The 12345-nt window shown below is 34.7% G+C and overlaps 1 protein-coding gene across 1 annotated transcript; it reads right to left on the reverse strand.

Annotated features, from left to right (window-relative positions):
* Positions 1-3950: 3950 nt before the first annotated feature.
* On the reverse strand, positions 3951-4521 carry LOC149147579 (early light-induced protein 2, chloroplastic-like). Its single transcript, XM_089441877.1, has 3 exons — positions 4384-4521; positions 4258-4296; positions 3951-4169 (listed from the first exon to the last, which is right to left on the reverse strand). The coding sequence occupies exons 1-3, from the start codon at positions 4519-4521 to the stop codon at positions 3951-3953; spliced, it is 396 nt and encodes a 131-aa protein (XP_089298003.1).
* Between the last annotated feature and the right edge of the window lie 7824 nt (positions 4522-12345).

The following is a 12345-nucleotide window of genomic DNA, read 5'->3' on the forward strand; positions in this document are numbered from 1 at the left end:
ATTAATCTAAGAAAATATTCTGGTATATTTTCCTCCTTATTCATTCTTAAGCTCTCAAACCTCATTCTAATCGCTTGAAGTTTGGCTTGCTTAACTTTCTCATCTCCTTTATAACTATTCTAGAGCTTGTAGCATACTTCCTTAGTTGACTTACATTGAATTACTTTTACAAGGTCATATTGATTAAGGCCAAAGAGAATTGCACTCTTTGCCTTTTCATTGTTCCCATAAACATTTTTATCATTTTCATTTGTAGGAGGGGTTTCTCGGACAATATAATCAACTAATACAAAACTCCAAACATCTACACCTAGGGACATGCGATAGGCTTCCATACTGACTTTCCAAAATACATAATTTGTACCATCAAGTACTGGTATCTTACTTGAATAAGCATCCTGACTTTCTGGTTTAGCCATGATGCCCTATCAATTTACCTTTTAGTGGTAAAGTTATTCCTAAAGGAACCTGTATCTGATACCAATTTTTGGGATCATGATTTATGTTACACTAGAACTCATAGGTGTTAGTAAACAGACATATTTCTAGAGCTAACAGATCCTCAAGTGATGGTTAAGGACATGTCATGAAACACACAGGCAGCATTGCCAAGTACAGTAAGGGGAGCTATAATTTTACCATGATTGTTCACAATTATTTTGCAGTATCATTTATTTCCTAAAAATCCCCTTAAAATCGAAGTGTTTTAGGATGGGGATAATCATGGATATTCAAACCTAGGAGCCCAAAAGGCACCTTTGGAATGCTTCATAAAAAATTGGTCATCTCGAAAGAGTTTCAATGAATTATCAGCATTCTCTATGTGTAGTTCCAATGCTTTATTGTAGACCATAATATCGTCAAAGAAGACTAGAAAAACTTGCATAGAAAGGCTTTGAATTTTTTTTCATGAGGCTCTAGAAGGTTGACGAAGTTTAATAAATATTGAAAGTAATCACAAAAAACTCATATTGACCTTCATATGTTTATTATTGAAAAAATTCTCTCCATGCTTTTCATCTAGAAGATCATTAATAATTAGGACACTTGCACTAGGTTCCTTCCTTCTTTAATATCAAGACTACTACTCATGAGTAAGGGCTTGTAGTAGGTTGTATGACCTCCACCTTCAATAGTTCTTGAGTGATATTTTTTCTTATATCAATTTGTGCAAAAGGGTGTTAATAAGAACGTACATTTTGTGGTTGAATTCCTAGGATCAAGGGAATGTTATGTTAGTGCTTTCTTTAAGAATGGATAAACTTAGTCTTTGGTGTTTGAAAGACTTGATGATTTTTGTGAAGGAACAATTGAAAATTTAAGAGTATTTCTTATGTCAAATTATGGATTATCCATAACTTATATGGAATTAAATTGGCAAATAATTCTAGAGTGGCCTTTATTTAATAATTTTTCCATACTATGGGCATTGACTATTTCAAGGGACCTTACCAAAATCCATTGAAGGGTGTATACATGTCCCCCTTTAGAGAAATCTATATAGATTTCTTTCAAATACATTATGAGTGATCCCAATGTGCATAGACACTCTACCCCCAATATTATATCATAGCCACCCATATCAATGGAAAATAAATGGGATTTGAGTTGATAGTCTCCGATATAGAGTTTGACATTTTCACATTTTCCCCCACAGTTCATTATACCTCAATTGGGGATCATGATTTAAAATTTGTGTCCTAGGCATTAAAAACAATGGGTTTATTCTACCACTCTCTTATGAATGAAAATATGAGTACCACCATTATGAATGAGGACTACAACATTATGGAACTTGATGTGGTCTATGAAGTTAAAATGCCTGATAATGCACACATAGAGATTAGGGTTTCCTCATGGAGAAGTGGAGGTTCAATATGTGCCTAAGCTTGAGTGCTGGTGTATACAACTTATAATGATGATGTCTATTTAATAGTTATGAATTTGGGTATGGCCTGAGTGGTCACAACAATTTGGAACAATTTATTTTCTTTAGACCTATGAATTAAAGCATATTTTTCTTTAAACCTATACAACTTCATTTGTTTTTTCTAACCCTGAGTGTCTTCAAAATGAGGCTTCCTTCCACGTAACAAAACTATTCAGTTGCAAGGAGGTTGTAAAACCTAGAAATGGAAATTACAAATGCACCACTAATGATAGGAATATTAAGGCATGGGATATCGAAAACACGAGTTATGGATGGAACTCATATTTATTATTTATTGAGGGAGTAATACATAAACTGCCAATTGTTTATCCAGGGATGGGAATCATAAACAATAGAGATGGAAATCACAAGAAAAGGCACCAACAGCCTGCATGAATTTGTTTTTGTTAATTATCCAAATGCTTAATGCACCTGTTAGTTATCTAGGCATGGGAATCACAAATGCACTAGGTCTTAACTTAATCCAAAATTATCATTCATTAGCTTGAATCAAGTCTCTTGTAACTCCACAATGTTTACCATCATCAAATGGAAAAAATTTCAACAAGTAATTGCAAAATATCTTACGTATGGGTGATGAAACAGAGTGGCCTCAAGGGTTCTAAAGCCTCTGAGACCTTCACTCGCTTGATTTTAATGGATTTGAGCTATTTACAAAAATTAATGTAGTTTTAATTATGTCCCTAACAAGAACATGAGAGTCCCGCCCAACTACAAATTCATATCTACTTTGAATGGCATTTTCTCACCCGAATCACTCTCAAGTTTCAATGCCCGTACTTGCTAACATAGCCATCGATTACAGGGATAAAAATAACCATAAAAGAGGCTTGTCAAGTCTTGCAGTGCATCCCTATGGGACTAGCATAAAAGCCCATAACTAAATTGTGTGGCCATCTAATTGATCTGTAAAGCTTACCATTTTCCAAGAGTACAACAACTCCTGACAAACGAAAAAAATTATACACAAATGCCTAGCCATTTGACATGGAAACTACAGGCACTAATACAAGTACATTTGTTCAACCGAGGTCCATGATTTTAAGCATATTTGATTCTCTTTTATGTGTACTATTCTAGTTAAAAAAAATAATTTTTGGTAGGGGTAATTTAATGGCTTTTTTTATTCCTTAAATTTTGCACACTATGCTTTTATCTTTTACTTTGGGTATTTTATGAATGATGTATCAAATTTGTTTTTTAATTGGGATTATATATGAAATTAAAATATCACCACTTTTCATTCATATATAAATTAAAATACACTATAAATAGATTTTATTTAGTTTTTAGAAAATAATATTAATTAATAATATAATATAAACCATAGATTTTTTAATCCATTCATTTTAATTGAGTTTAAATGATTGTTTCTAACATTGGTTATTCTATGATTTTAGTATTTTGTTAAAAATATATCAAAACTAATGTTTATATATATATATATATAATCTAAATATATATATAGAGAAATATATTAAATAACTATATATAAATATGTACAAGTTAATGTATAATAAAAATTTATAAAACTAAAATATTATTTTTTATAATATCTATTTAAATTTAAATATGTAAATACATATAACATATGGCATATATGTACTAATAAATTCCTTATACAATTTTTGCAATTTAAAAAATTTTAGTTCTTTCGCTGCACTTTTGGAATAATTACTAGTATTTTTGGAATAATTATTAATATTTAGTTAGTACGGAATTTAGAAATTTACGAGTACCAAATGAATAAAAGTTTGTTTGTGTTACTGATCGCTATGCTTGTTTTTATCCTTCCAAGTTAGATCAGAGTTTCTGCCAAAGATGTACTGATCAGAAATATATTTATATGATTGATTGTGAATGAACTTGTCAAATATATCACAAACTGCCAAAACAATTTGTTACAGTGCCATCTCGTGATAGCAGAGTGAATACAAGTTGGGTTCGATTACAACCTACGCTAAGAGGGGTATGAAGTTTGGTACAGAGCTGATGATGATCATGAGATGAGAGGACCTCCCTTGAGGTATTCAGTCAAGGCCAGCGCAACGAGGCCAATCATGGCAAAACGCCCATTCAACATCTCTGCCAGTTGGTCTTTCCCGCTCGCTATCTCCACCCCGACAGCTGAGACGAATTCGAGCATGGCGAGTCTCCCATTTATGGTTTCTGGGGCTGGCCCACTGAAAGCAAACACGTCCTTAAAGTTTGTGCTCACCTGCATTATTATTTATGTCAATTCAATTCAGTTCAGTGCAGTGCATGTGCATGTTAATGTAAAAATTGGCGCTTGCATAATCGCTTACCGTCTCAGGAGGGGTAGAAGGTGATCGCCTTGACTCCGGCTGTGGATCCACATGACCCAAATTAAGTTATATATAGAATAACATAAAACCTTATAGAATAACATAAAACCTTCTATTCGTGGATACGGAAACAGCGACAGAATTACTAACCCCTGCCATGCATTTTACTCGAAGCTGCCTGCTGGTTGTTGACCTTTCCGCTGGCCTCCGTTGCAGGAGCGATGCTCCATTCATCGCCATTACTGATGCATTTACAGCGGCCATGATCGCAATATAATAATGAACACTATGTATGAGAACGAATCTAATTTATATGGACTTTGAGAACAATATGAAATAACTAAAGAAGAATAGCCACTATTGATCTGTTATGAGACTCCAGGGTGGTTATTGTGTTATATATAAGGATGTGGAGGCCATACGGAAAAATCTACCGTCATTCATTGAACGGTAAACGCTTAACCAAGTCGAGGTTTCTCTTCCTCGGACTATGTTTCCACGTGGTTGGATAAAAATTAAGACGTAGATCCTCCAACAACCGGCGCACCGCACTTGAAATAGTAGGCTGGAGCTAACCAATCATATATTGGGTATTTAATGCCTTTAGAGCAGCAAGCCACTTAGCCCTATAATACGGAGCGGGCAAATATTATTTAATGCCGAATTTGCCCGCTCCCGTGTTATCGCGTTAAGTCCCGTGCACACCGCACTTGAAATAGTAGAGGGCATCACCATCACCAAAGATTATTCAACCTGTAGTAAGTCTCAAATTCGTGCTAGAATTTAGGAGTTCGTGTAAATCACGTTTTGAACCATTTCTATCCTCCTCTATCTTTTTTTTATAAAGGGTTATTGTAACAGGTGGGAGTAGGTTTTGAATGTCCATAGGGAGTGGGCATTTTAATTAGTTAATAAAGGTTTAAAAAACATAAGGATTTTTTATAATTAGATTAATTAGTTAGTTTAAAGAATTTTACTTATGGTTTATAAATGTAAATAAATGTAGTTTATTATCCAAATAAATGTAGTTTATTAATTTTCTAAATAAAGATATTTGATAATTTTAAATAATATTTTCCTCTCTAAAGTGCAATAAAATATTCCTAACGGTTAGATCTTGATTTATTCCAACATTTTTTATTATTATCTTAAATCTAGATCTATCATAATATTTTGTTATAAATAATATGGTTATCTCTTCATTCTTCACCATGACAATTCTCATTGTCCTAATTATCGCCTTGTGAGATTTGAGCTCCCATCTTTAGTTCAGGGCTTCTTCTTACCCATTACATACACTTTGAGAGACAATGAGTTCAATCAATAGCTGAAGCATAGGGTACAAAGGACTCATCCGAAAGAGGGGGATCTCTAGATCCAAGTCTATACATTCTCTTCACATGTATAAACATTTATTTTTCAATAATAGAATCAAAGTTCTGCTATTTCCATTGGATTCTCAATATATCATTTTATGGTACATGTTCATTTATATTTGGATATTATTTGTTGTAGGGTTTTGATATTTTATTTTTCAGATCTAAAGAGAAATGAAAACCATTCATTTTTGTTGTTAGGGTTATATGTCACGATTAACATAAGTGAAGGATTTTGGTGCAACTTCCAAGAAACTTCATACTAACAAATGACAACTCGAGTAGCTTAAAAATCTAGAACCCTAGTGAATGTTGTTTCGACATTTTTTAGCAATTTTCAGGATTTTTTCTTTCTCTCAATTTTCACTTCTTTTTTTGGAGTTTTACTCTTTGATTGAAGAATATTTGTTCTGTTGGGTTTCCTTGTCTTTTTTGTAGGTCACATGTACCATTCGTGCAAGAGATGACACTGTTTGCAATAAATTTACGAAGAAATTCCTTTGGGGATGGAGCACATTTTTTTTGACAAAATATTGCACCCCATATAGACGTTTTGAGCCTTTTTATGCTTGAGGACACATTAAACATGTCAAAACTTGTGCCCCCTATTTGTACAATTTTTTTTCATAATTTTGGCCACAGTTATGCACGTGTGTCAGCAGGGATTTCTTCTTGTTCCCTTTCACCCCAGGCCTAGAGTCTCTTAGTACGTTTTCTCATTTTGAGGAAGGGAAAATCCCCTTAGGGTTTAGAGTACACCTCTACCATTTTGGAGACAATTTGTTCAGTTGAGGAATCTAGTGCGTAGAACATTTAGCCATTGTTTTCCAACGTTGTTGCCATCATTTTGTAGTCTTTTTTAGGTAATTTTTAGAATGATTTGTTTCCTTTTGAGACATGTGTTGAATTTATTCTTTAGGATCGCCACGAGCATCCTTCTTTTCACAATTTGATTTTTGTTATTTTCCAATACTTTCCCTTATGTTTTTTCTTGGATTTTTTTGCATCATTTTAGCAGATCTAGCCTTAGATCCTAGCCCCTTATGCATTAAATCTTTTGGTATTTTCGTTTCTTTGGGTTGCTTGTATTGTCCTCATTTGTTCTTGTCGTTTCATAGATTTTTGCGTGGTGAATTCCATGCTTCCGTTTGTTGTTATTTTACTATTATTTATAGTTTATGCACTTTATTTCTCAGTAGCATTGCCATCATAAAACATGATTTAATAAACACATCCACATACACATTATTCACACACTCACACCCTAATAAAACTAGCGCTTGGTTACAACCACTAAGGAAATACTTGAAACGGTCCACATTAATTATAACTTAACTCACATAGATTAAGCCCAATTGGGCAATAGGGAAAAAAAAATCTTGTAATTAGATTTAGGGTCACTGGGATAGGATTCCACAAACCCCCATCGATCACTTACATTGAGAAATAGTAATTTGTCCTTGTAGGGAGCTTGAAAAGCTCCACAATCTCGAGGTCAAAACCAGAGCGTGCCAAAAAATTGATTTAGAGGGGGTTAGGCTTAGGTCTCAGTGTGTGAAAATCTCCACAACACTCCCCGACTAGTTGGTCTAGGGCTCTGCATTGCTGACTGACTACCAAGAAGAAAAAATTATGTTGGAAATGTATTGAGTATTGAGTATTGAGGGGGGATGAATCAGTAGTGATGGCCTTTATATCAATTTTAAAATTGTTACCACAATATCAAATAACCATGCCCATTCACAATATTGCCTTAACTAAATATGAAAGAAACAATAAACTCAAACATAATAACCATGAGAAACATCAACACAAGCATGCACACATAAGAACACAAGTATTTATGTTCAAAACCCTTTCGAGAGAACACCACCCTACTTTTGTTGCACTGCTCAATTATTTTATTAATCTGTTGAACAAATTGTACATGGATTAGCTTACACCCATAAGCTAGAAGAATCAGCTTGCTTCAAATTATGATGGCATCCATCAGACGGAAAATTGTTTCCTCTCATGGATATATCGAAATATATCTGCTCGAAGCTCCCACGACCAACGATCCTCTCCCAACTACCATTGGACTATCCAACTCCAACTGGATGGAGAAATATCTTCCTTTTACTGAATATGCCAAATCAATGTCTACTCTTAAGCCTCCACGCCTTCACTTCCTCCATGCAAACCACATTTCATAAATGTTTTATAATGGGTTCTCAATCAGCTCAACATGAGAAACCCACGAACACCATCATCCTACACATCAAATCTAAAAAAAAAAAAAAATCCCTTAAGAGGGTTATTTCTTCTCTTCTAGTCACAACAATCTCTGCTCTCTAACACACCACAAGCTGCCAATTTTAGGCCACAATCAAAACATAAAATATAAATCTTCTTCTAAACTCTATCTCTAATTTCTGCACACAATACATTGATAAAAAAATGCCAAACAATGTGAGTCGTTGCTGCAATATATACTCATTCTCGAGACCCTCAGAATGGAATACTCTAACGTTCTCAAGAAAACCAACCAATTCGTACCTTCCTCTATTTATCACTTTCTTATGTTGAGTAACTTTGTAAGTTGTACATGTTATGGATCACTTAACCATTTTTGCACACGCTTAAGATTTGGTTAAGATAGGATTTTTTACTAAATCAACCACTAACACCATTATCCATTTGATATTTTCAACTTTGATCAACTTCTAGCAGACCCGCGAACTTTTCCTACCATATGCTGAAAAATTCTGATCAAGAACATCTGACAATGCCAAAATTAGCTTAACGGCGTGAGGAATGTAGAGAAAAACTCCTGAAAAAACTCTGTCACACTTAAAACATAGGTTAAATTTGAATAGATCTCCCCAGTCTCTCCCATAGGACTGCCTACCAATGACTGGAGCTTTTCAATCATCCCGTGACTCATCATCCATGCAACTGGGGTAGAGGATGAAGGGAAACATCTTTCCTCAACTCATAAATTTCTCAAACTTCTTCCAAAGCTTCGCAAGCCTCTACATGACCTCCAGAAGTCACTGGTGCCTCTACAACACTTCATCAAATCACTTCCACATCACTATAACCATCGTAAGTGTTGAGCTAATTTATTGACTAAATTAACACAAGTATTTAATTATCAATCCGGGTTTGTAAAACTTGGAGGCAAATCCACTGTATATGGACATCAGATATAATCAAGTTTAGAAGATAAAATTTGAAGAATTAAGGAAGTACATATTACAAATATAAACTTATTTTAACAATTTCTACTTCATTTATGTAATATATGAGGGAAGAGGCTCCTAACTTAGGAGAACCAGGTTGTCCTTCCCTACAATACTACTTTCATGAAGATAAATCTAAGAGCACTAATTAACAATGGTTTATGATGCAGAAGATGGAAAAGAAGAGGCTCCTAACTAAGGAGGTCCAGATTGTCCTCCTTCACAATCCTACTATATCACAATCACCATTGCTTCAAACCAGAAATGCATAAATAACTTCAAATAAGAAAAGGAGAATGAAAGTCAGTTTTAGTTCAAGATCAAATAGAAGGGGAATTTAACTTAAATTCCTGTGTGTTCCTTCATATGTAGATTAGAATTAAACCAATATTCATTCAACAAGCATCACACATCTAAGTACATTTGAAACAAAAACTATTCTATGAAAACTATGAAAATTGAACCAAGAAGTGTACTTAGCTTGGTGTGGGGGCCCTCTACCCTTGCCTTGCACACTTGAAGAAATCTCAACTACAACAACTTCAGTAGATCAACCAAGCATGAACAACAAATTGGAATGAAAACAAGTTCTTCAAATTAGCTCCCAACTCCAATTATACAAAAGTTACATACAAATTCCATTACAAAAGCCATCAAAGTCTTGGCTTTAAATAGAGGTTTAATGAAACAAACTGATCTATATTATCTCTAACACTCATATCTACTCATATCCACCTATCTAAGTCGAACTCATCCAATTCATCCCAAGAAGTATGGTCAATCCCATAAAATCTCAAAACTGCCCCATTTCCTAGGGATTTTCTGGTGACTAGTCATGTTTGACCAGCCTTGACCGGGCCTAATAAAGCTTGTTCTGGCCGAACCAAGTGGAGTTAGCTTAGTCCTAGTTCCCAAGCTATCCATCCATGCATCAAACTCGAGCCCAAGTGTCCTGCAAACATGTCATCCACATAGCTATTACGGAAATTTCTGATTCAGTCCAAAATTGCACTTGAAACTCAATTTTCATAAAAACTTCTAGAAATTGCAAAATTAAAATTAAACACCTGAATATGCATAAAATACATCAAAATGAGATGGATATGATGGAAAATGGATGGAAAATATAAGAATTAGGTAAGTTTCCCTAAGCAAAAATAGACCAAAACTGAGGGCCAACATCTCCCCCTTGCTGATCTTCAAGCATGTCCTCATGCTTGCCTTTGTCTCATTGATCTTCTGCCTCTGTATGCTGACCTCCCTTGCTGTTCTACCAATGGCTCTGTCCCTTGAAGATGAAGCTTTCTCTTGAGCTACCTGTAAAAGGATATCTATGCTTTCATGTACTTCTTCTCTTTTCTTGTGGATGACATTCTTTACCAATATATCATTCTGGATGAGCAACTTCAGATGACAAATAAAACTTGAATTTGGCAATACATTCCGACACAGGATTCATGTCCAACTCAAATCAATAATTTTACTCAAAGCATCCAATATCCAGTTGCCCTTACATCTCATTAAAAGAAGCAATTTTTTATGTCTAGGCATTCACTTTCAATTTAGCCACTCGTTTACCCATGCAATTTGCAAAATAGGGGTTGAAAGAACCATAAAAATATCCCAAACAGAAATGAATTTGAAAAAATTGCCCCCATGAAGTCTAATTAGGCTCGTTCTAAAGAAAACCCATGTTTTCGTTTTTCAAATTTCATTTTCATTTGCCCAAAAAAAGCAATGAAAAATAGTAGTTTCTCAAAATTGAAATGCATTTCTGAGATTGAATGATCATTCAATTTGAAATCAATTTTTTCCTTCAAATGTTTCTCTAGCATCCTGCTTACCTCTTTTCCAATGCCCTTGACAAAGAGATGAGACCAATCCTCAAAAACATGAACAAAATTTTGATAAAAAGATTATAAAAACATAATAAACATGTTTTTATTAATCTATTTCTTATATTCTATCCTCTGTTTCATCAAATTTAAAAAAAAAACTCCTTTGTCTCTGTCTTTGCAACATCTCTACCCTGTTCATGGAAACCAAGATTCAATAACTAATCTTTAGGACTGTATATAACTATGACCAATTTAAAACACTGCATCAACATATGACAGTTCACTGCCCAATGACCAATATAAACCATTGCACTGTTTTATTTAATCAACATATGACAATCAATATAAATTTGGCTTTGCATTAGCAAATATAAACGCAAATCTTTAAACATATGCCCGCACTTTGTTTTTAAAGACCCATTCCTTCATGCATCAAACTGAAACTCGACTTGTTTGATCATAAAAATGCATGGACAGGTGTAATTTTCGGCTCAGCAAACTCCATGTTTTCAAAACTGCACTCAAACTTTTTATTCATTACTTCAGCATGCAGTCAACCCGTAATAAACATTTTATTTCAGGGAGAACCGGGATATGTCAGATGATTTATTTTGATTGTCTCCATTTCACCGTTAACAACTCATTCCCCGTGCCTTATTTGTGCAAGCAAACTCACTGGCTGTGATGAACTGTTGTGATTCCTCTGCATCGTGGCTCAATTAACCTGCGTTTTCCACTGTTAAACTGCATCTAAACATCCTACGACCTTACTGATGGAAGAGTTTCAATGAATGACGACAATGACACTGGTAAATGCATTATCTTATAACTGATGTTTTTATTAAAATATCCCGAGATTTCCTCAAGAATATCCGCTGCATTAATGAAAATGAATCGGATTTTGGCTCTTACCATTTTGCTCACAAAATATCTTTCTCAGTCCATTCTGCTTGAGCTTACACGTCAGCCAGATCTCCAGCGCCAATTTAATTAAATAAAATTGCCTTTGCGAGGATTCATTTATTAAATTAATGGCAAATATGTGGCAATCGCTCAGGTTGTTTAACTGAAGTTTTAGCTCACAATGCAATGCTTAACACAAGTATTTTTTCCTTGAAATCCACTAACAGTTGGAGGCGATCTCTTACCTTCTTTCCCGGGATTTCTGGAGTCTAGTGGAGCGCTGCTAACATTGAGAGAATTACGCTCTCTCTTTGAACCAGTGCATTATTCTTCTCACAGCTTGCTTATATATTCTACGTTGTTGCTTCTACGTTTCACTTCTTTCAGCCATATGCCAATGGCATCTACCATCTTTCCTGAGCCTCTCAATGGCCGTGATGGCCACAATGGCGGAGCTCTTCGCACAGGGTTTATGTCAAAACGTTTTTACCTGTTGACTGTAGCTGTAGCTCTTGTTAAAACGTTTTACTTCCCACAAGGTTTTTTCAAAATGTTTTTACCATTTACTGTTGTCTGGTACGCCGTGCATAACCATCAAACTTATAATTGGAACCGTGTTTAAATATTTTCATTGTTAAATATTTTCATTGTGTTGTATGAACGCAAGTGGCTGCACATCGTTACTCCCTTTCTTTCTGAGCTTTCAAAATAGCGATGATGGTGTAGTTTAAATTCTGATTTGACCGC

The sequence above is a fragment of the Pinus tabuliformis genome, chromosome 9 (assembly GCF_031772625.1).
Source record: "Pinus tabuliformis cultivar Carrire ecotype Pingquan chromosome 9, CPIR1, whole genome shotgun sequence".
Classification (NCBI taxonomy): Eukaryota; Viridiplantae; Streptophyta; class Pinopsida; order Pinales; family Pinaceae; genus Pinus; species Pinus tabuliformis.